The 24,850-nt window shown below is 50.1% G+C and overlaps 1 protein-coding gene across 14 annotated transcripts in view; it reads right to left on the reverse strand.

The window, feature by feature from the left end:
• The window catches only part of Bcor (BCL6 interacting corepressor), a 123,780-nt gene that overhangs the window by 11,148 nt on the left and 87,782 nt on the right, over window positions 1-24,850 (reverse strand). For 6 of the 14 annotated variants that reach the window (XM_017318623.2, XM_017318621.2, XM_017318622.2 and 3 more), the window contains exons 2-8: window positions 13,638-13,762; window positions 12,246-12,324; window positions 8,460-11,306; window positions 7,755-7,808; window positions 7,085-7,271; window positions 1,111-1,368; window positions 419-763 (exon numbers count right to left, since the gene is read on the reverse strand). In XM_017318623.2, coding sequence (XP_017174112.1) covers window positions 419-763; window positions 1,111-1,368; window positions 7,085-7,271; window positions 7,755-7,808; window positions 8,460-11,306; window positions 12,246-12,324; window positions 13,638-13,723 — 3,856 coding nt within the window. In that variant the 5' untranslated portion in view covers window positions 13,724-13,762. The remainder of the gene's footprint in view (window positions 1-418; window positions 764-1,110; window positions 1,369-7,084; window positions 7,272-7,754; window positions 7,809-8,459; window positions 11,307-12,245; window positions 12,325-13,637; window positions 13,763-24,850) is intronic. The other 8 variants (XM_030251502.1, XM_030251501.1, NM_175045.3 and 5 more) reach the window with 3 other exon arrangements.

Consider the following 24,850-nt stretch of genomic DNA (forward strand, 5'->3'; position numbering starts at 1 on the left):
ATAACAATTATGTTTTCAAAGCATTAATATTTTAATTATCCCACATTCAAATGGCAAATAGGTTAACCCTCAAAATGCCAAGTGGTAACTTTCTTCAAAGGGCCAGGACAAGAGGACAGAAACTGGTTCTTCCTGCTCTCCCCCACCCACTGGGCTCAGGTGCTCACAAATCCTGATGACTGAGGCAGCGGGAGCCTGGAAGGTTCGTTGGCAAGGTTGTGGGGCCACCCAGCCTTCCCTTCCTGCCCAGCCATATACTGGGAAATCAGGAGGAAAGTGGAAAGACGGGCAATGGGGGTGTTCGAGGACATCACTAAAAAGCCACAACCTTGGATGGCCCAAGTCCCCGTGTTCCCATGGAATGCATGACCTATCCTCTAGAAGCACAGTGAGTAGCCAAGAGGTGGTCTCTGCATACCTTGCTCATTGTCACAGGATTTGAGCGACTCTTCAGACCAGCCTCTGTTGCCTTTGGCCTCTGCCTTTTTCCTGCCAGGCTTCTCTTCAGTGATGTTAGTCCCCTGGGAGGTGACCTCAGGCTGAACAGCCTGGGCCACTTCCTTCCTGCTTTGCCGGCCAGGTTTGCTCTCGGCTGCCGACACCTGCTGCTCCCACCGTTCTCTAAGGTGCAGCAAGTGGCGTTGCTTTTTAGGATGGAGCCCTGTTAATTCAATGCACACCTTCAGGTTGGTCAGCTCATTACAATGTGGGTCTTCTAAGTGGTTAGAGGAACTGTTTGTCATTTCCCTCTCAGGCCAGTCATCTAATGGAGAAATAACTACAAATTAATCAAAAAGCCCCATGGGGAGGAAAAAAACCTGTCTTACATAGCACCAATGGGGTGGGGGAGGGGAAGGGTGTGGCCACTGTCTCTGCTTGGCAGGTCACTTTATTTTTCTTTGGCCGCCTCTGGGTTTGGAGGGAGGGGAGGTGGGTGCCGCCTCCCCAGGGCTTCGGGAGGCGTTGTGGGAGTGGCAAGCTGTCTATGGAAGGAGGGGGAGAGGTGCTGCAATAACCCCACTGTGACCCCACACAAGCACACTCAATTGCGCCCTCTGCGGCTGCATGCAAAGGCCTCCCAAGCAGGCAGTGGGAGCTGACCACACTCACCTTTGGAGATCCGTCTTCGCTTGGCTTTCAGAGGGTCCTCAGCTAGCTCTTCCACAGCGGTCTCAGTGTGGGTGCTGTCACCTGACAGTTTGCGTTTCCTGTCTAGCCGGAGGGTGGGGCTGTGTGGCGTGTCCACCACCCCCTGGTCACTGGGTGGCTCACTCACAGGTGGCCTCTCCAAGAAATACTTTTCCACAGGAAGATCTTTGTCCTCTGGGGCTTCAAAGAGATCATGTTTGTTTCCAGTGCTATACTCACCTGTGAGAACAGACAAAAAAAAAAAAATTCAGAAATCAGGATCTAGCTCCCTACATGGAGGCGGGCTATGGGGCGTAGGCAGGCTAGCCTTGGCCAAGGCCATGGTGATGAACACCTCACAGGTCTTGGGAGACAGAGATCCTCGCCCATTGGGAACATGGAAGCAGGATAACCAGAACTTTCCAGAGAAAGGGCATGCCAAAACAAGTCAGCAAGCTACGCACTTTGTCTTGCTAACCTTTTTGTAGTTGGGAGCCAGGGGAACTCAGAAAGGGCTGAGCTACCCCAACCTAGTCTCAACCAAGTCTGCTTAAACTAAAAAATCTTTGGGGAAGCATCTCTTAGGTCATGATTTGGAGACACAGAGGATTGTAGTAAAAGATGAAATATCCCCAAAATGTCATATCCCCAAGGGGCGACATCTATGTTTACTTGAATAGACAAAAGATGATGAAAACTGAGGAATGTGGATGGGAGAGTGTTGAAAGAAGCCCAGGACCTGGATGGGCACGAGGGGGCAAAGAACCCTGCAGAGCCAGGGCTGCTGGGAGAAGAGGACCAAGCAGAGCCAAGGGCAAGGATGCTACAACTTCAAAGGGCTCAATCTGATGGCTGCCCACAGAAATACCTATCACTGAATCAAGCTGCTGCTTCCATTTAATGTCCAAAATAGGGGTCCCCACGGGGACTCAGGTCACCTAACCTGTGCTCTTTCTGTCATGCAAACATCTATAGACAAGACCTCACCACCTTCACAGACTTTTGTAGCCAGGCAAGCATAAACTGTTGGCTCCAGCTCCCCAGGGCTCCTTCAGTTCTCTGTAGCAGACCAAGGGACAAGAGGACCAGTAGACACCTATGGCACCTACCCTCTCCCTGAGCCACCATAGCCCTACACCACTTCCAAATTGTTGTAACCAGGAACTAGCCCACAACTTGCTCTGGGGTGGCAGTTTTCCCAATATCCAACAAAATATAAACACTACAGGAACCAGTGAGCTGCCTCAGTGGGTAAAGGTAAGCCGGGGAAGTGGGCTCCACTCCTGGAGACCTACATGGTGGAAGAATTGTCGTCTAGCCTACACATACATATTGTGACACATGTGTTCACACAGAGAAAATAAATCCCCTAAACAACAACAACAAAACCCACTATGTAGCAACCACCATAAGGCTCAGTGCTTGCCCATAGATCACTAACATGACCCCACAGGTTCCCCGGGGGTGGCGGTCTCCTGAGGATGTGGGTCTGGCATTTTGGTAGCACCGCAGGAGTCATTTTGCCGGTGAAATAAACGTTCACCTCATAGGATGAGCTCAATACATTTGAAATTCCACCCCTACTTCCGACCAGCTCTGCTCATGCATCATCGACTTCTCTCAAGGGCAATCCAGCATTGAGTGGCTGTCAGGTGCGGGTGAGCAGCACCTTAGGGAACGTGGGACTGGATCCAATCTGAGCTAAGGAATGGCTACATGTCCCCAACCGCTCCCCCTCCTCATGGTGGCAGAGACAGAACAGCCAGCGGCTGGATCCCTTGTATGCCATGTCACTGCAGTTCTCTGAGTACTTTATAACTCAAGGACATGGTCCAAGTGGGTCTTCGGCAATGTCAGTGTCCAGCCCTAAGGCTTGACGGCAACCAGTGAAGGCATGCAGACTGTCAAAGACCACTGCACTCAGCATGGCCGGGGTATCACTTGTGCTAGCCACTCTGTGACCCTCTTAACTGCTCTGCCACTAACAGTACACCACTTTACAACTTGGCCGCGCTGGGCTATAAAGTGGGAACATGATGACCAGCTGCCTCTCCTCTTCCTTCCTCAACCCTGGCTGCTCAGGGAAAAGGGAAGGGCCAGAGAAATTATTTATGCAGGATCCTTAAACCAGCTCAAATTTACCCCAGAATCTTAATGTGTACCTCGTTCACCTCTCCCTTTTGTAGGTGATGTGAAGGGGAGGTAACTGGGTAATGTCATAACTGCCTATAGGTGGAATCAATCACTATCAGACAGCAGCATGTTCAGTGGGGGGCCGCTCCCAGATCCCACTGCCCTGTCTTATCCTGTTCCATCATCACCCCCCTCCCCCGCCAATCAATCGCTAAGACTCTCTCTGCCCTGAGTATTTTACATTCACTTCCTAGTCTTAACAGTTGAACTCCGGATTTCGAGGAGGCGCCTGCATCACTGTCTAAGCTATCTTTCTTGGAGAGCGAAACACTTTCAGCCTCACTGTCAACTCACAACAGTGGAATGAAGCTTATCTCAAATCAGTTGACCTTATGCACAAAGTGCCCTGGTAAAACCACCCGGAAGACTGCTGCATGGGCTGGCATCAGCTGAGAGGGGCCTGCCTCAGTTCCTTACATGACAAGAGCATCCCTAAAGGCTTGGCTAGCTCATCCCTTTCTGGGATTTTCCCATTTGAGCAAACCTGCACACAGTGGGTGCCCCCGCCACCCCGTTACCATCCACGCCTCCTTGACAGGGAGGCTGGCTCCTTCAACTCATCATTCCGCATCCATCTGGCCACTGTATTCCTGACCCTCGGGGACTGTGAATTGCTGTATGGCAAGTCCCTCTCTACCTCATCCTGAGGAAACTCCACAGCAGGGCCTATTGTTCTCTCTACATCCCAATTACCATCAAGCAGTCTCACTAATAAATCTGAGATTCACATTAGTCCACACACCATCAACATAGCCAGCTTCTCCTCCATTCTTCAAACCCTTAGAAACCTCTGTGCATCCTTTCTCCAAGCCTCTTAGGGCAACGATTCTCATTCCCTTCAGAGAAGCCCCCAAAGGCCTGCACTAGGGTGGTCTTCCAGGAACTAATAACAATCTTGAAGCAAACATACCCCTACTGCCATCAGCGATAGGATGCTCCGCATCATTCCCAAATACTTTTTCACTTGGACCTCTGCAAATGGGGCCAGTCCAACCACTACCAGCAAGATTACCCTTAGAGCAAAAAAAAGATAGGCTAAAAGAGAACAAGCAACAGAGGCCCTAACCACCAGGCTCTACTACCTACCACTACTCTTACTGTTGGCCTCTAGGTCAAGCCATGTAGGCGGATGTGGGTGTGGCTGTTTGACATCTGCTCCCTATAGCATGGTCATATGACTTGCAGCACATATATCCCATAATTTATCATGACTGTGCTGCCATACTATACCTTGTAGAAGCATCGCCATGGCAACATTTACAAATCACCATGGCAACAAAGCAACTTCATCACTGTGGCAGCCATGCCCAGTGAGCCCTAAACAAGACTTCTGAGGGTCATCCTAGATGTCATTCCCCTCTGCAGGTAGCTAGCTCTGTCACCCACAGCTGAGCAGAGTAGGTGATCAGTGCCAAGGCATCTCTCTAGTTCATAAGGGATGCTGGTGCTGTCCTGGGGGAAAAACTCCCCAGATGAGACATTCCCACAAAGCCCCTTGACTCAAGTTCCCTCCAGTTCCTGCTCAGACTCTCCTTTAGCAGGTTCCAGGTCTACCCCACCCAAGAGACTGGTAAAGTAGCTCATGTTCAGCAAAGACCAAGTTAATGCTTCCTTGCCCTTCCACATCTCTAAAATGTCCTGGCGAAGTCCTTCCCATGCACTGTCAGGTGTGAAGGGAAGCACTGAACTCATTCAAGCAACTTCTACCATCATTCAGCCAAAGAGGGCAAATGAAAATCCTGACCATGCCCCCTCCCAACAAGATGCCCCCACCATCTCAGAGCAGAGGGGCTCCCTCAGAAGGGGAAGGGAGCAGAGACAGTACATGCCTATAACCCCAGCATCCAAAAGGGTGTGGCAGGAGGACTAAGGCCAGCCTGAGCTACCTGGTAAGATTTGTGTTACTCCATTCCCACCAAAACAAAAAACAAAAAAACAAAAACAAAAAAAAACCCCAAAACAAACAACCCCCCCAAAACCAAACAACAACAACAACATAAAGAAATAGGTAGAGTTTAGAATCCTGTCCCCTCTACTCCAAATCCCTACCCTAGTTCTCCTAAGCTTGGCTCTTGTAGCCGTGATTTCCCCCCCACCAAGCCCCTCTCCCGTCACATCTATGAGTTGTAAAGGCAGGCAAGTATGGGGATAGTAACATTTTTCCTTCTTGAAAAGCAAGCCTTTTACACATAACCTCCAAAGCACTTGATGGTAATTTCTGGCTCTTACAAGTGGCGGGAGCCCTGTTCTGGTACCCCCCAAATAGCCCACTGTCTGAGCCTTGGAGGGGCCCCTCAAGCCACTCCAAAAGCAGAACAAGTGGGGAGGAGGTGGACCTCCCAGGCAGGTAGGTGGGAGGCCTCACAGATTCTTATCTGAGGGCAGTGGCCACTTGGGGCCTGGCTCCATTACTTGAAAACTTTAAAAAAAAAAAAAAAAAAAGGCCAAAGGCTGGAAGCCATCCAACCTCTCACCCTCTTATGGCATCTCTCAGCGTTCACTCAGAACAAAGGGGACTCCCACTTGCAGCTAGCTCCTCCCTTCTGGAAACACCTTGCCTACTTCGCAGCTGCCTTCCTCGCCAAGCACCTCACAAAGCACTGGCGATTCTATTGCTCTGTGCTCACTCGGAGTACCTTTGCCACTTGGCCCAAGAGCAGTCACGTACACATCTTTTGACAGAGACCGTTTGAGTCCCTTGGGCAAGGGCGTCACTTGCTTGCTATAAAAACTACCTTTTTCTTTAGGACTAGCTCACAGCAAATCTTCTTGGGTCTGACTGTTGCTGCAGGCCAGCCAGAGCGTTTTCTGGACCTTAAAGATGAACTGGAGGTAGTGAAGGAAAGACGGCGCACCAAGAACTGTGCCAGGTGTGTTACACCTTCAAGGGCAACAATAGAGGGCTCTCAAGCACCCAATGCCACTGACTGGCTTGTCTAGGAGGCTTCTGCAACAACTCTCCTCCATGTTTCCCCTGACATCCTAATTCGCCTTCCCTAGCAAGGTTTCTGAAGGCCAGAGCAGGCCTCAAACCTTAAGCATAGACATTCGAGGAACCTAAAGACCTTCACGAAGTGTCACAGCAAACACCCTTAAAACTCTCCAAAAGCCCAGCCCAACAGGGAACCCATCGTTTAGACTGAAAGATCCCCCAAAAGGCGCTTGCTTACCTTTTCCCACATTTACCCGAGACCATAAACCACCATCTATCTGTCTTGTAGGCTGGTCCCATACCCCATTCTTGGGTTCTATTGATAACTTCCAATGACAACAAACTCAGCTAATACCTGTTGCCATCTTTCTGGTGCTTTGACCAACCTTCATCCCACCTCAAAAAAACCTAGATAGAAAAAAACCTAAGTACTTTTCCCATTCCAGCGTAGACTGCCATGTGGGAGAGGTGCAAGGCTAAAGAGTATCATTCTAGCTGCTTCAAAAGAAAAAAAAAAAGAACTGATCCTTACCACCTGCTTTCTACTGCTACATTGTATTGGGCTGTCATTCACTTTGAGCCTGGTGTTCCTTTGCAAATGAAGACCAAGTCCTAGAAAAAAATCTCATAGACACCAGATTCCCAGCTGCATGTAAGCAGACATCACTACAGTAAGGGCCACACAGCAGCCTCTTTCTCAGAGCAGTCCCCAACTGGACCTTGAGCCATTATCCACAAATCCCTCTTCCTCTCACCATCTCAGGCCTTGGAAGCAGGGTGGCTCTGCTCTCACCAATGTGATGCTACAGCCCAGCTGCTCGGGTTACTTACATCTCTCACTGTCATTCTGGTCGGCAATGGCCTCTTCCAGGGTGACTGACTTTGGCTTCTTTTCCTGATTTCCTTTCAACCTTTCCCAGTCGGCTGGGCTGAATTTGCACACCTCGGAGTCTTTGGTTGCTGGGTGGCTACCTTCTCTCTCTTTCATCTCCAACTCTGAGAAGCGCATCATTGCACGCTAGAAAGAAAACGAAGATGGAAAAAAAAACACAACATCTTACCATAAAGGCTATTTCATGTGCCTTATACTATAAAGGAAAGTGTTTTCAGAGAAAAGCTTGCCCAAAGCCAACCACAATTTATGAGATACAACTCAGATATTTTAAAGTTTAACAGATAAAATTTAAGAGTGTCTATATGTGAGTAGTCACACATTCTTTATCCATAAAGTCGTGTGTATAGAGATATAGACGCAATGTGTATGTATAGCCATACATACACGATTGCATAGAGACAGACATTCTCTTTTGAAGGTTATAAATAAAATAAAATAAAGCCACAGTGCAAAGAAAAACAAAAGGAAAACACAACAGAAAAGAAACAAAATGTACAATGAACAAAGACGACCATGGCCCACAAACTTCCCTTTGTATATTTGGAAATGAAATTTAACTCAAAAGGTTTATGGAAGATTCTAGTAATAAAAATTTGAAGAACTGACCTCACAGTAAGCAGCGGGTAGACATAAAATACTGTCCTCTTGTAATCCTTCCATCTATGTAATTAAAATGGGCACTCAATGGATCATTTAGATAACTTCATCCATTTTTATCAGCATAAACCAATTTTTTTCTTAACAATTGCAAAACAATTTGGCTTTATTCATCTTTTAATTAAAAGTAAAATATCTTAAGGAAATTCCTATACAACATCTATCATAATTCACTAGCAAATCAAATACATACTCTATCCCTTTAAACGAATGTTCTTTCTTTTTGGTGAAAAAAATTGCACGATTCCCACAGACATGCGACTGCTACACATCTCCACCAAGTATCAAGTAAGGTATTCTAAGCAATGCTTCTAGTTATATTTGTTATCTTACAGGCAGAGACATCAAAGCAATTGCTAGGTAAACGTCATGCAGTCTTTAGACATCCTTCATAATAATTACAACTTGTTATCAGCATTCCAGTAGAGTTCTCATATAGTCTACAGAATAGCTTAAAGTATCTGACACATGAACCTCCTAAAAGCTACTACTGCCGTCCCCTTATTGAACACATTTCATACATTCCAATTATCATAAGTGTCATTAACCAAATCTGCCTGGTGCTCTGGCCTACCACGTTCCCCCAAATCCCCTTTGTACATTACAAAAACTGACAACTGATAAAGTTAGTGAAATTCGGGTTGGGGGGCTCACCTGCAATGCCCGCTGCTCTCGGCTGAGCTGACTGGAATCTGCATACAGTTCGGTGGTGACACACTTGAATCGGTCGCCCACATAACCTGCCGAGTTAGCAATTCTCTTTGCCAGCTTGGATGGCTTGGGTTTCAGAACTTTGCCATCGTTGGATTCGGCCTCATCAGTTCCTTCTTTGGTATAGGCGGGGGTGACATCCATGTTTGGAGGGGCACCGCCCACACAAAATGGTTTGGGATCCTCTTGGGTTTTACCAAAAGTCACAGCAGGGCCCTCACTGCCCAGAGCTGTCTCCAAGAATGGAGTTGCTACCTGCACACCCAGGTTCTCTTTGTTGGTTCCTGCTGCACCACTATCCTTGCCTAAGCTGAACACTGGCTGGCTTGAGGCCTGTTTGAAAGTGAAAGATTCATGGAAGTCAGTGATTCGGCCCAGCTCCTCTCTGAGGGAGATGAATTCACGGCGTTGTTGGATCACAGGGTCAGCTGAGGGCTTGGTGGCCTCGGTGTCCTGACCTACATTCTCGGCTACAAGGCCTGCTTTGGGTGCCCCTGCATCAGTTTTAGTGTCTGCTTCTTCTCGGAGAAGGTCTACGTAGACCAGTTTGTCGCTTTTGACCCCAGTCTTCCCTTGATTCCAGCTAGAGTTTGGCTTCAGGTTCTTGTCAGTGGGGACTTCTGGATGCAGTTTGGTGCTGCTAGCTTCCAACATCTCAGAAAACCGGCTACGGAGGGTTGGGTCCTCATAACGGGCTCTCTCATGGGAGCGGGAGCGTCTCTCCGGCTTCTCCTCTTTTGTGATCTCAATGGGCGTGTGTGGGATCAACATGGGATGGACCATGCCCAGGCCCAGGGCATCTTGGTAGGTCACAAATTCTGGCCTGCTCGTATGCAGCCCGTAAGGCAGGCCAGGCTTTGGGGCAAGGTGCCCAGGAAACAGACTGCCATTGGGTAACAAAACTGGGTGAGGATACACAGGTCCTTTGCCATGTAAAGAGAGGGGACTTAGAGCGATGCCTTCTGGTGCTGCGTAAGGGAGGTAACTCCTAGGGTAGGGAATTGCTGGGGACCTGAATGCTTCATTTGGAGATAGAAATATTGAGGTTGGCGGGAGGCCATTCTCACTCGCTTTGAAGCTCGGTTCTGGGTTGGCTTTGGCTCCCTTGCTGCTGGTGCTGCCACCGTGCTTGGCAGGCGTGGATGAGGGCTGGCCCACATGCTGGATGACTGATGGCGTGGTATCCACCGAGCTCCTGCTGGTCTTGGTGCCATCTGCATTGGCGTTGGCGTTGGGGGCTGGTGATGCAGAGGCTGGGCGTCCTGAGCTGGACACGGACCCTGAAACATTAGTGACCACGGCATCTGTGCCACCCATGCGGGGACACGAGGAACTCCGCTGTTGCGGTATTGCCCAGTCCAAAGCCTTGTTTTTCAGTGACAGACTTTTGCCATTGTTCTCTTCATTAGGACTTGGCCCTGGCACCACCCAGGATGAGGGAGCAGTGCTGATGATCTCTGATCTATAGATAGAACATCCATTTCCTGGAGGAGATAGTGTTTCTTTCGGAATCTCACTTCCAGAGAGCACTAAGCCACTTGCAGCCCGACTGTGAACCAGGACTGTGGGAGCCATCTTTTTCATGTGGTCACCTTTGGAAGCGTCCGCATCCACCACTTTAGAAGACAGGTCAAGTGGTTTGTCTGTGACATCTTTGGTAACGGTCTGCTTTTCCAACAGAGGTGGTGAGCCCCCATCTTTTCTGTCTTGAACCGTTGTCTTCCGGGTGTGCCCAGGCATGGATTGAGCACAGTCGCCCCCATCTAGAGCCTTGGGGTACTTGCCATTGGACAGCCTGGATGTAGAGAACTCGCTATTGGCTGTCATGTATGGCTTCGTCAGGGTGACTGAGGGAGAGGTGGAGATCCTGGGATAGTGCTTGTGGAACTCGGAGTAGGTCTCTGCAGCGGGCTGAGTTGGAAGGTGGACCCGGGCTGAGGGCCGAGGTGAAGGAGGCAACAGGAGAGCTGTGTCCCCTGGCAGGCCACTATTGACTGCCTTGGCAGAGGTCACCCGGGGCTGTTTACTGTTTTGGATGTGGGGGTAACTGTGGGAATCTACTGGGTTCCCAGGGTTGACGCCCATCTTCCATGGGAGGCTTTTGTCTGAGCAGTGGACGAGAGGTGGAATGGCCGCAGAGGCTGAAGGTGTGGAGAGCCTCATGGGTGAAGCCAAGGAGGAGGGGATGTGAGGGTTGACATAGTGTGGGGGTGGCAGGTAGAGGAAGCGTTCCCCACTGGTGCAGACAGGAGAATACAGTGGCTGGGCCAAGCCGTAGGACTGCTGAGGTAGCAAGGCCTTGTACATATTCAGTGAATACTTATTTGGCGAGTCGAGGAAAGGGTATATGGCTGGAGTGGCCCCCTCCATGTAAGGGTTGACCCAGGGCAGCCGCAGGTAACTAGCACCATTGATGTTGAGAGGGCTCTGTTTGTCACTGGCAGGCCTATCCAAACCCAAGCTTTCCGCTGTAGCTACAGCGCTCTTTTGTATCCCAGGCGGTGTTTTGTATATAGCACTGAAGCCATTTGGGGGTTTTCCAGAGACAGCAGAAGCCTCCACTGTCTCGGGAGTATTCGGTTTGAATTGCATCTCTGGATTTCTTTCCGAAGAAAACCCAAGGCCACTGAGAGAGCTTGGGGTAGCCTCCCGACCTTTTTCTGAGCCCAATCCACACAAGCCAGAATAAACGATGTTTCCAGGGACCCGGAGCCCTTCCCGGATGAGGCCTGTGCGGTCCATGCTCAGTGCTGCCAGGCCATCGATCCGATGGGCTCCACTGGTATCCACCTTTGTAAAAGAATAACACAAGTTACTTGGGACACCTGTCACAGTAGCAGCCCTGGTCCAGAAGAAAGACCACCCACTGGGTCACATGACATCACCCTTAACACCCCAACAGAAAAGGCTAAAGATAGCTTTGCTGTGCCCAGTGCCCCGCCTCCTCCCACATGCAAATCCTTTTGAAGCCTCATTTTTTGTCATTTCTGTTCAACTGAGATCCTACAAGCACTGAAAGATCCACTCAGACTAGAAACCAAGTCATTAGTTTGCTCATCTGTGAGCAAACCCTACCATGCTGTGGCACAGACAACACCAAATAAGACATTCTCTGCACCACTCCTCCGGGGTACAGGACACACACTGACTCTGTGGAACCTGTCAGGTTGGACTGGGGAGAGGGGCATTCATTTCTTGGACACAGAAAGGTCTTATTGAACAGGACAAGAAACAGTTTTCCTCCGGACAATGGATATGAGGAACTTTCTAGCTTGTCTTAGTTCTAAATCAATAAAGGGGCTTGGAGGGGGCGTGGTCAAAGTATGGTTGCATTTTTGACTTCCTTTCCCTGGTGCCTTAAAGGACAGTCCAGTGTTTCATATTTTACTGGCAAAGCAAAGCCCTAGGAACTACTTGGAGGCTAGAGAATTATACAGCTTGGAGCATTAACGGGATAGATGGTTATAGAAGACCCATGCTTCCACGTGACCAAGGAACGAGGGCTTGTGAGGGCAGAGTATATTAAAAACAATACATAGCCAGGCCCTGATGCCTCCCCCTCCTCACATTGTGTGCATGAGTGAGCACGTGCGCGCAAGCAAATACACACACACACACACACACAGACAGACACTCACACACACACTCCCTAATTACACACAAACTAATGCATAGTTGATTACAAATCACTGAGAGCCACCCTATCAAGAGAGACCATCCATCCCTTACCACGCTGTGACTCAGGGGAGTCTCCTCCCTCAGCTCCAGCCTGGCTTTTGAAGCGTCGCCATCATTCACAGGAATTTTCCTATTTAAAAAGACACACCAATTTCATGAAAACATTTCTTGCTGAATATATCTTTCATCTATCTCCCCGGACCAGACCAGTTTCTACTAATCTCATTCATTTTTTTTGAACTGTCTTAACCCTCCCTGCCATGACCTATAGTGAAAGTTGCTCCCAAATGGTGATTCAATATTACCCTGGCAGAACAAAGCAAAGGCAGGCCTTTCATGTGTGGGGACATGAATAACACATATGTCCCAGAGGTGGGCAAGCCAGAAATTAAGCACACTTCTCTCACGTGACCTTTTCTACAGAGGCCAAGTGCTGTCTTAGCTAACCCTTACGAGCTGTTCTGGAGGGCAGAAATTAAATAAAATGGCCATGGACCAAGCAGGCTAGAAGTCTACAGGCTAGCCCCTTCATTTATCCACATCTGCATTAACCCTGAGGGTAGGCTTTCAAAACTTTCTTTCCCCCAAACAAAGTTAGGGACCCATCTAGTTTCCATGGTGATGGTGAAGTTATATTTGCAGCCTTTATCAAAACAATGTGGAGCTGTGTGGGGATGTACAATAGTATCAGAGACATGTCAGCTACTTCAGGCAGGAGAGGAAGCCGCACATCTGTGCCAGGCTGCTGTTGGCTGTCCTGGGACTTGTTATCAGAGAGCATTGATAAAGAAAGTGTTCCACGCCAACTTCCAAATCCTCAGGATAACAGCACTGATGAGCAGCAGAGGCAGAGATTCACCAGTACCCCAAAGCTGCTTCCATCACCTCCTGTTCAGTTGTCTCGGCCCCAGTCCAACATCATGGATTAGAAGAAAGCCTAACTGGGCTGTCCAGTGATCAGAATCCTGGCCAATAACAACACAGAAGGGCAGCATAGGGCAACCTGAAACCTTGGGTTGGACCCAAGGAAAGGGTAGCCACCTCCTCATTTATTACTAAGCAAACTATTTGTTTTAAAAGCACATTGAATGCCGATCCACCTGGGCCCACACTCCTGACATTTAGAGTTAAAGCAGCATATAGATGGGGATTAATTCTCCTTCATAAATATGAAATAATAAATTAAGGACGAAAGCGCACTGAAAGGCCGCTTTAGGGGCTAATCTTTTAAAGGGCGGCAATGCTTCGCTGAACCAGGCTGCCTGTTAAAACTGTAAATCAAGGGCCACCAGCTAGGAGATCTCTCTTGTCCAGACCTTTTGGGCCCCTCTCTGGCTGTGAGGAGATGAGGGGGGCTTGGGTATGCATGGGCTCTGCTCAGGAGTGTGGAGGAGAAGACCCGCCCGTTCTCCCTCACCAGGCCTGGCCCTGGAGACTATTCACCTGTCTTCACTTGTTCCACACATGCGGACCCTCTCGCTGTTCATCCAGCTGTGAACGTTCCCATACAGAGGGGTTGCAGAAAGCATGTCGCCCCTTGGATGGCAGCTTGGCTTCAAGCGTCTAGTCTGTTTAAAAAAAGAAAGGGGGGAGGGCCCCGTGAGGTTAGGTAAAGGAGAGAGGCACTGAGAAAGCAAAGCCTCTTTCAAGGTAATTCATACACGACGTAGCCTGTGCCTGACGCTGTCCACCAATGTCCATGAACCAAGAACACACCTGTCCCACGGCGACGGAGGAGACCAGACTCAAGCTAACAAACAGGAAGACACCCATCCTAGTCACAGGTCTGGGCCTGCCCACCCTTTTGCCAGAGAAAGAAGCCATATTTGAGGAGGGACCAGAAAGACACAGGTTGCTAGATCACTGGCACATTCATCTCTCTTGGGGTGGTAGAGGCAGAAACAGTGAGGTGGTGGCGACAGCAGGTTTGGGACGGCTGAATTTCCAAGCTGTCCTGTGCCCAACCCGAAAGCTGGAGGGTGAAAGAGAGAGACCAGTGGGCTGGTGAACCTCTCTACTGGAGCCCTGGATTAGATTAAGCACCTAACAGGGGTGGTTTTGCCTGGGAGCTGCAGGGGGAGGCGGCTGAGTAATTCAATGACTGCCTGCTCGCTGGGGACAAGAAATCATTAGCGCATAAGTCTCTGCAGCCAGGGCTGACGCTGATGGGCTCCGAGCTGCTGGCACACAGGGAACAGGCAAAAGCCACCCATTTTCCACCTCGTGGGAGGGGGAGGCTGCGGAAGGGAGGGTGCGAAGGGGCCCAGACCACCTCCCCCACTTACCTTCTCAGCCCACCGCCCCTACCCACAGCACATTCTAGTTTGCTGCATGAGTGAAGGGTCAGGACAAGCTGCAGTTTATTAACAGGATTATCACGCCGCGTGATTTATCCTCGTGCAGGATTTTAATTGCTCTTTGGAGGTTGAGCCGTTTCTTTTGACTGCGCTTCAGCCCATATCCTGCTGTTAAATGCTGGGTTAATAAGTAGGGGAGCCTTTAATGCCTGGGACCGATGGCCCTGGGCAATTCCCTGCTCACAAACACATCTCAGTTTCCCTTCTCCAGGACAGGCCACGGCATTTTTCCACGGGACCCAAATCCGAGTGTGAAATAATTGGTGTGCAGATAGATCATCAGGGGAACTTTTCTTTCTCCTCCCTCACACACCCACCCACACAGTTTCCGAAAGCCCAAATGTTCCCTTAAGTCGACACATTTCCTTTGTTAGCAGGAGAAAATATGCAAATGCTTGCTTTTACACTTTAGCACACGAGAAGCAGACTGCCAGGTCGGTTGGGTGGAGGCACCCCGTCCAGGGACTCTTCTGCCAGGGACTGGGGTGGGGGTGGGAAAGGCTTGGGAGGCCTGAATCCAGAAGCTCAGCTATGCTCCTTTCTTTGTCCTAAGTAGGCCTTTTGTCCACCAGCAACCCCCACCGGCCCCCAACCATAGAACAACACGCACCAACACACCACGCACAGTTAGAGCTCAACAATGAAGCAGGGAGGGGAGGGCCCTGAAGAGGCTGGAATTCCTGAAGGCATCATGGGAATGGACTTTGGTGAAGCTGGTTTCCTGGGAAGGGTCTCTCTTTCTTCAGACAGGGAAACTCCAAATGGCCTAGCCACGGTGCATGGAGCGACAGACTGGGGTACCGGGGAAGACTGTGTGGGAGCTGTTCACTGTGTCCCTCCCCCCTTTTTGATGTACAAAATAAGCAAGGAATGTCAAGTCACCGGGACTGGAAAGATTCAAGACCCACTTCATCAAGTGTCCCTTTCCTGAGTGGGCATCTCCTGCCCACTCTCACAACAAAGGGAAGACATTGCAGGCAGACTGAGCAAGTAGAGCGCTGTTCCTTGGCACAGGGGTCCTGGACAGCAAGCCGCAGGAGGGACCAGATCACACCCTCATAGAGCCCTGGGGAAGTATAGAAATCCTACTGGGGACAGCAGGGCTCCACAATTAATCCCCCCAGGAAAAAGGGTCAGAAGAACGGGCCTGAGAAAAGTCAAATCTCCATGGCCCCAGTTCCTCAGTCTTGAAACCCAGCCACCTCCTACATAGTTGGCCACCTTGGGAAGAGTACATCAGGGACCCTCAAGGACAATCAGAATCAGCTTAGGGAAGGCCTGACCTCTTCCCCATGAAAGCCCAGTGGTATCTTCAGTCCTTCCCCCCACCCCCCGCCCAGAAAATGCCACCGGGACTGTGAGGGACCTGGGACGGCATGGAGAACTGAAACTTTAACCCCTCTCTGGGGTCCACTCATCATTTTTTTCAATAGCATTGTCACAGATAAATAACACTAGCCATCAGAATGAAGTGTCACAGACACAGGGACAGACTGAGAGTTAAGGCCTGGAGTGCAGTTCATTCTCCTGTGTGTATGGTTTCGGAGAGTAGGCTAAGCCAGGAGTTGCACTGTGGACTGCACACACTTGTGCACGAGTGCTTGTGCACGCTCGTGAACCCACACTTAAAATCTTTAGCTGCCCTGTGAACTTTTTTTGAACTGCTTAAAAGTGGAGGTCTGTTGAACGAACAGTGGCGCCACCGCCAGCCATAATTTCATTGCAACAAGCTAAGGACTTTTAACTCTTCAGGTGCCTGGCTAAAGAGCAAGTGATCAAAATAGAAAGGGTCGATGACTGTGGGCCTTGCTAGGCAGGAGGCCGGCCCTTCTCTAGGGTGACAAACAAGGGAAGTCCAAGAGCCCAGCAGAAATACACTCAGGAGAAATGTCCTGTTGCCACTCAACCATGGAGGAGCAGGGAGTACCCACCCCCAAACCTCTGGGTGAAAAAACAAAGAGAGACCAAGCAGCAGAAGAGAAGAACATCTCAGCCCTTCCAGTTTCTAGAAAGTCCTAGTGAAGTAGCCGGGACTTTTTCTCTACCTCTAAAGCAAAGAGGTGACTTTGCTGACCCTTGGCTGTGGGAAATGGTGGCTGGAATACGGAGTGCCTCAAGGCACTTGGCTGCTATATATAAGGAAGAGGCTCATTCTTTGCCCCTTCTTCCACATGCAGGCTATGTTTGCCTCTAGAAGTGCCAAAATGTGGGACATCACTCATGAGAAAGCACTTTACAAGCAAGCACCGGCCTGTTCTGAGGGCAAGGTGCTAGCTTTAACCTTGCTCTGGATTTTAACCCTTTCTGCCAGCCATGGAGAGAAAACCAAGGATAAGAAAGGAAACGCAAAGAAAAGGTGGCTCAGAGGTGAGCCAGGCAGGGATGGCTGTCTGAGTCTTACGGAACAGGTCGATTGCTAAGTGCAGTATCTGCCTGCTGGAACCGAGGTCTGGGGGAACCTCTATGTGGCAAGCATGCATTGGTATGTGGCTGCAGTCCTTAGAACTTACTGTGTTTAACGGAGAGCCGGAGGACTCACCTGAACAGACTTGGTGAACAATCATTTGCTCCTGAGCCAAAGAGTGGCTAGAGTACCCATGCTTGGTTTGAGCAGGACCAAGATTAGGTGCTGTCCCTCCAACCCAGGCATCTCTAAAAAGGAGCCCAATTGCTTCATGTTCTGAAAAGACATCAGGTGACCCCCAAGGTGTACCTACTAACACCGTTTAGTCGATCCCTGCCAAGACAGCACATAGAGATGCAGAAGAGCATACTCTTTCCTTTTCTAAAAGGCAAGGTCTTTCTGTCGTGGCTAGCCTGGAACTCAAGAGATGGATGTGTCTCTGCTGGGCTTAAAGTCATATGCCACCGCAGCCCACTTACTTGTTTCTTCTTTAAGGACATTTAAGATCTCCCCCTGCAGACAACGGGGAGGAGGCAGTGAAGGCAGTAGCAACACTAGGCTCAACTGTCTGTTGTCCCCACTGCCACCCCATAGTGGCAGATCATCTTCCACTGCCACCGGTGACCCCTGCACCCACAATAGGAAAAATATTGCTTCCAGAGACTAGGAAGAGATGAAACCTCTCAAACACTGGCAGTCCCTTCTTTGGGATTAAGTTCTTTCCCTAGGCCCTTCTGGCCACCACCCTACGGGCAGTTATGTGGGCAGCAGCCAAAGATTGAACAGGTCCATCTGTAGCACTGCACCCACAATAGGAAGCTTAGGTGGCACATGGGTAGCCTGGTCCCAGTCAGTGTCCATTCTCTTTGGCTCTCACCCTCACCCACCCTGTGTCCCTGGGCAGGTGGCTGAATCTCTCCAACCTTGGTCCCCCTCTGTAAATATTTGGCCCTGTGTTTTCTAGAGACTTTGGCTGCACTCTGGACTTGAGTTTTGCCTGGCAATCGCTGGAGCCCGTTAACCCCATCCAACAGCATCTGACTCCACTAAACACGCTGTTCAGAATGGTGATGCGGTCTCCTATCTATCATGGGTGGGGAGCTGACGAGGGAGATACAGAGGGGCCAGACCAGGAGGGGGAAAACACAACTGATGTGGATTTCACCCAAGCCCAAAGCTAGCGCCAGCCCTTCCTGGGGTTGCTCCAAAAGCAGACTGAGTCACAGCAGCACCACGCTCTGGGTGTCAAGGAAGGGAGGGGAAAGACGTTCCTATTTTAGAATGTTGGGGGGAGGGCCTATGTGGGGGTGGGAAATGAAAAGAAAATGCTTTCCCGGATATGCAATGCAGGGCGGGTCCTCCTGGGCTGCTTTCCCAGATGAGCAAGGGACCCTCAAATTGCTCCCAGGTCCTGAGCCATTTAGCATCTATCTGAGGTGTGGGGTTAGAGGTGTGTGAGCCAGGCTGCCCAGGTGCACACTCCAAACCACAACCACTGGCTCTGTGGGTGTCGCCACCCACAACCCCAAATTTTACATTAGTAAAAGACTAAAGTCAGGGAGCAGGCGCGGAGGAGACGGACGATGGCCATGCTCACACAGACCTGACCTTCCCAGCATACAGAACCTTTCTAGTTTCTTCCTGAAGCTCCAGGGTCACGGCAGAGAGCCATCGGGATAGGGAATAAACTTGACCCTCAGTGGCAGCGGAGGGAGAAAGGAGGAGGGGCGGCCCCCTCTCCATGCCTCTGCAGAGCCTGATGTGAGGAGTCTGCAACAAAGGGATTGTCTTTCCCAGCACTCGCTCCCTGCTCAGAGCTCACTAGCCCCTTCTGCCCCTCCTTACAGCTCCCTGCCAAGGTCCCAGCAGGGAGAGGTAGCAGACCTGGCCAGAAACCCCCTCAGGCCTTCCAGAAACTGCCAGTTCTCCCCTTGGGCAGCCACCCTCCCCAAAGACCCTAGTTAACCCCTGGAACCCTGCGTTCTCACGGGAACTTCCAGAGTTCCGCTGCGGGAGCCTTCACTACTCCTTTGGTCTTCATCATCAAATTTCAAACAAAAATAAACTTTTGAGTGGGTTCAGGCGGAATTTGAGCCCTCAAGGGACATGCTCCCGAGCTTACCGGTAGAGTTAGGACTGCAAACCCTACCTTCACTTTGAGCTTCCTTCGGTCAGACTGTACCTCTGGACTCTCCCCTAAGCTGAGAGCTGAGTGTGGTGGTATACTGTAAAATAGGACAGGCACGGAGCCCTGGGTAGGGCAGACCCCAAGAGTCTACTAAAAGTGGGTTGCTGGGCATCCATCCTCTACCCGAGGCAGAATCCCAGCTATGGGGATCAGATTTACCACCGCTCCCAACCCAAGGACAGGGATGGCTATTTCCCCCTCCCTTCTACAGGAATGGCCAGAGACTCCCTTCCCTGCCTTTTGTTCTTTCCGATTACCTCAGGCTGCGCCAGATAAACTAGTCAGTGAACTATATCTGCATCCAAAGCGCACTGGGGTGAATTTGGAAGCAAGAGGTCCTTGAAAAGGAGGTGGACCCAGCACCAGCACCCAGAACTTAGGAAGAAAGCCAGCACTCCTTTTCACATCCCATCCCCCTCCACCACCACCCCGCCCCGCCCCGCCCCGCCCCCACCTAACACTTGATCCAGCCTAACAGAGTTCTGTCCCCCACTGGGGAATCCACACAACCTAGAGAGGAATCCTAAATAAATGGCCCATGTCAATCAAGGCCGTAGTAGTACTCGGCTAAGTAGTGGAGTACTTAGTTTCCACTAAGGCTTTGTATAAACTAAACACATTTGCTACAGAAAGTAACAAGTTATACAAAAGGCTATCCTTAGGAAACACAAAGAAACTTTTTAAGGAAGTAAGGCGCAACATGCAAGGGTCCTGAAATCTGCATGCACGCTTCTTGTAGACTGTGCAGAGCCTGGACGTCCTGGGAAGGCTGGGGGGCTGGGATGGGCAGGAGAGCCAGATTCATGGTCTTTACAAGGAACAATAAGAATTCCAGGTCTGCTACTCAGCCTTGGAACTCAAAGCACCCCAAAACAAAGCCATATAGATGGGGACCCACGAATTTTTGTGGCTGTTCAGAGCTTAATTACTCTTTCTTGATCCATGGGACTAGACACGACACCGCCAAGGTTAAAATGCCCCAACAGCGCCAAGCAGATGTGAGCGAGCTGGCAGACGCGCAAATGAGGCCTGCCTGAGAGCACGATACCAAGTGACTAATACATTGCATATCGTTGAAAGAAAATTATTTTTCTCTAATTTGCATTTGCTTGGGGGGAAAAAAAGCCAACAGAGTCCCTCCTTACAAGCATGAGTCTAATCCTGGAAATACAGCCCGGCTGCTTTAAGGGAGCTGGAAGGAAGGAAAGACTGCCAGTGTTTTGGCGTTACAGGCTTGTTTATCTTTCCGCCTTTCCTCCAAGGCGAAACTCGTTTTGCAAGCAACATTCCTACAGAAAATGGCACACGTCATAAAAAGAGACCAATTTATAGAACTGGCACCGAAGTTCATGTATCACTCCAGAAGCATCTCCCAGCTCCCCGAGGGGAATATGTAGAAAGAAGTCCTACCTGGGGGGTGGGGAGTTTCTAGACTCAGACAGCCTGTCGGCTGGCCACACAAGGGCCAAAGTAACCCAGAAGGAGGCTGTAGAATTAAGTCAGCCTGAAAAGGTTTTCCATAGCCCGGGAACAGCCTTTCTATATCCTGGGAAGGCTCCTTTCGACCTCGGGACTCCTGAGGAGTTGGGGTGACCCTTTCCTCCCAGCTTGCCCCAGGCCACCCAAGAGACTGACCCAAGTTCTAGACTATATCTATGCATCCTATGCGATGCATCACCAGGATTGGACAGAGTGCTGGTCCTCACCATCACCTTTCTCCTGCTCTCCTATCACAGCACCCTAGTGCCCAGCGGGTGGTGCCTCTTCTACCAGGCCTTTGGAGGCTGTAGCTGAAGGCCGGTGTGCTCTGCCAGGGGGAGCTTATGAGACCGTGTGGCTCCAAGTCAACCTGCACCCCTTTCCCGGAAAATGCAAACGCCTTTGGATCCTGAACCCACACACTTGCATTTCCACCCTGAAGAACAGTGGCCAGAACACAGCCGCGCCTCTCTCTAACTTATCTGAATAGAGCCATTGCAAAGGAAGAACAGCCTTCAGAGCCTGCGGGATCCCCAGAAGGCCTTCACTTAATTCTTCCCGACAAGCTTTATTTGGGGCTGCTGGTTGTTTTCCCGAATCTTGCAAACTCTGCCGCAAGCAGCTGAGGACCCAGGTTCATGGATCTTGGCCAAACCCCTCTAGACAGTGACACTCCGGGCCCCACCCCCACCTTCCCCAGGCCTTCTCCTGACACCTCGGTCTAACAAGATCCCTCAACCACAACATATAAACCCTCCCACACCCCTACCCCACCCTTTGGGCAGTCCTTAAGGTGCATGCTGGGGATGTGACTGGTGACGGGATGTGACCCAGCTTTCTCTCATCCGAAAGCGCCAGCCACAAAGTGGTGGCCACCTCTGCAGCTCCTCCACGGGGCCTGCCTGCATAGTGCGCGCTTTGTGTGAGTGCTGAGGAGGCGCAGCGCGGCTCGCGCGCCAACAGCTGTCACATTATTTGCACTCGCTGTAAACAGCCTTCACATTCCCCCCTTACCACATAGTTAAAGCCAGACTAACAATCCACAGTTAGAGATCAAACCAACAACAGCAGCATTGTGTCTGCCTTCGCCTTCGCACCAAGACCAGCAGCTGGCAGCTTTCTCCGGAACAAGGGACCCTGGCTCCCCCCCACACCCCACCCCTCCGGGCTCTATCCAAGGCCAGCCAAGGAAGCGTGCGTTTCTCGGTGCAGTTTGTTAAGCCCAAGAGCACCGCCATTTCGCAGTGATTTCGCTGTGGTTTATCAGCCCTCTCCCAGAGTTTGTGCCTCTGGTAGAGTCTGGAGGCGCTGGATGGGAAGAGATGGCTGCTCACGCTACTTGGCCACTGGACAAAGTGGGTAGGCTGGGGCTGTGATAGAGAGGCCTGCAGCCCCCCGAGGTTGTCACAGAGGCTGGACATGTCTGCAGTTCTGTGCAGGGCCACAGAGGTCCGCCTCTGGTCTTTCAGAAATTGCCCAACTCATTGAATACTTACTGGTCGCCCCACTGATCAAAATGTCTCCTTTATGCTTTTTGGTTAAGTTGAACATTTCCATAATCGTCATTATTAGCGCAAATTACACGCCTAATCGGTCCTTAAATAGATTTTAATTAAATAATCATACAAGGCTCATTTTATGACTTAAGAAAGGCATTACTTTTCGTTAGAAACTTTCCACCAGGATATAGAATAACGACAGACAAATACTCATTCTTTGAAGATCACTAATAACCAAGGGGCAGAGTAGCCAGGAGTAGACCCTGATTTACCTTCCACGTAGACTATGGGAGCAGACACATTCTAGAAGCCCAAAAACACTCCTAGGATAGGAAGGGAGCTCTCTCCTCAGTACTACTTTTGGCTCCTTGCTGGCCAGTAGAGATAGACTGCCTGTCCATCGGGAGATCTCTAGTGGGTTTGTAGACCACTTTCCCCCACCCCCACCCATCTTCCACCCAGGCACTGTGGAAAGCGGGCAGTCTGGGCTTGTTAAATGCTGTGTAAAATGCTGTTAATAAAATAATAAATACAAAGGAAGGAGACTGCTGGGTCCATGGATGTTTTGACTGGAAATGCCTTGGCACTTGTCATGTGTTTATGGGAGGGCAGACAACTCCAAGGATTTACATAGTTTGAACACTTTTGTACTTCATTTATCCTTTCCTAAAAATGACGTAGGTCTCAAGCTATTTCAAGTTTGCATTTGTACAGAACTGTGAAATGCCTAGGAGTTTCTCCAATTAAATCAAGTTTGTTTTTTTTTTTTTTTAAATCAGACTCAAAGCTGGAACACACTCTTGCCCGTCCGTCCGTCTCCACCCTCAGCCTCTCGGAGACTGGAGAAAACAAACAGACCCTCCAAAACAACCCTGGGTCCTCGAGCTCCGCACCTCTGCCCCCTCATGAGGGGGCCCCCTTCAAAGGTTACAGAGCCTTCAGATTCCAGGCAGCTGGGCTCCACGCTGCAGCCACCACCAGTCAGGAGCACCCTGCCCATATACTACCTCTAACTAGTGAGCTAAATCAGGGGGTGGGGTGGAGGTGTGGGGGGGGGTGCTGGCCTGGTAAAATCCACTGCTCCACTGTTCACAAACCAACGTCAGCAAAGGCCGCAAGGCTTTCTTCAGAGGGACCAGAGATTCATGCCTACTGAAGCTCTTTCAGCACAAAGGCTTTTAGGGAAAGAAGGGGGGGAGCTCCTGTTTCAGAGCAGGCATCCCCTGAGAGTCAAGAACCAAGTGTAGCTTCAATCAAAAGCTGACTTCCCCTCTGGGAGTCGAAGAGGGAACCTGATCACAGTAGCTTACTACCGGCCTGGATCCATACAGGTCTGGTTTTCTTCTCGTGCTAGTAATTTCTTTTAAATACATATCGATATAAAAGAAGCAGTCTCTGGCTGACTTTATTGAAAACCACAGTGAGCCTTCATAACATCCGGACCTAATCCCTATCACGCCACAGCACCTCTGGCTGCTGTAGCAGCCATTCCTGCACCTCTTCCAGCTAGGTCCTCTCCAGCAGCCCTGTCCCCTCCTCTGAAATAATGACTGGAAAACGTGCCAAATGGCACCTAGATACCAGTTCTGGAATCAATTCTGACCTATATAATGATCCCACTTAAGGGGGGGGGGGGATCCAAGTCGTTGCATATGGAATCCCTTAAAGGCATAAGGCAAAGAACTCTAAACAAAGAGAGGAGCCCCTATAGGCCCAACCAGAGGAATGTCCCTGGAGGGGGCAGCTAACCTGCATGCATCCTTGGTCCCTGGGACACTGCAGAGCTAAGGAGCAACTTATAGAAACATGACCAGTCATTCAGGGCAATTATTAACCCTCTGGGCCTACTATGTGCCAAACAGTGTCTTTGATCCTAAAGGTAGATAATTATTCCCAGTCATACAAATGAAGAAACATACAGAGGCTCAGAGGCCATAAATAACTTGCCCCCAAGGTCACACAGCTAGTAAAAATGGGCCATGGTCAAACTCAGTCCTGGAGTTGCAGGAGAGGAGCCAATTATTGGCCTAATTGTGTCACTTGAAATCCCCACTTTCACATATTGTCTTCACCTCAGGTAAGTGCAGAAGACATCTTAAGGCTTTGTGTGTCAACTGCAAGAGCCAGCACATGAAACTTAGGTAATTCATCCAGTAGGAAGCCAGAGCCCACTTTCCCCTAAACATCACTGCAATCTCTAAGGTCACTGAAATGGAGATTTCACAATCTCCCACTACATACTACAAATCTCTCACAATGAGATGCCCTGCTTGGAGGGCCAAACATCAGTAAGTAGTAGGTGGCCTGGACTCTCTGTTCTCAGGGGAAATGCTGACTTCTGGACTGGTCCTATGATTGAGATGGCCACCCTAGACTTGTCACATCATGCAATCCATTATCTAGATCAAGCAAAGGGCCTCTGGAAGGGAATCCTACATCTGTCTACATCTCCTAACGCTCCAAGAGGAAACCCTAGGGACCAGATGGAAGAGAAACCCTAGGGACCAGATGGAAGATCAGCAAAGTGACTTCTAAATCAGGCCCCTTTGGGCACCCCAACATCCCTACCAAAAGCCAACCACCGAGGCAAGCTGGAAGACTTTCCTTTCCCCAACCAGGATATGGCCTAAAGATCCTCTCCCCACTTCCTCCTCATCTCTAGGCCTAGCCCAGGCTTTCATTTCCTTTAGGAGCTCTCAAATCAAAGATTTACTAATCTTCACCTTTGC

Source organism: Mus musculus, chromosome X (assembly GCF_000001635.26).
Source record: "Mus musculus strain C57BL/6J chromosome X, GRCm38.p6 C57BL/6J".
Lineage (NCBI taxonomy): Eukaryota > Metazoa > Chordata > Mammalia > Rodentia > Muridae > Mus > Mus musculus.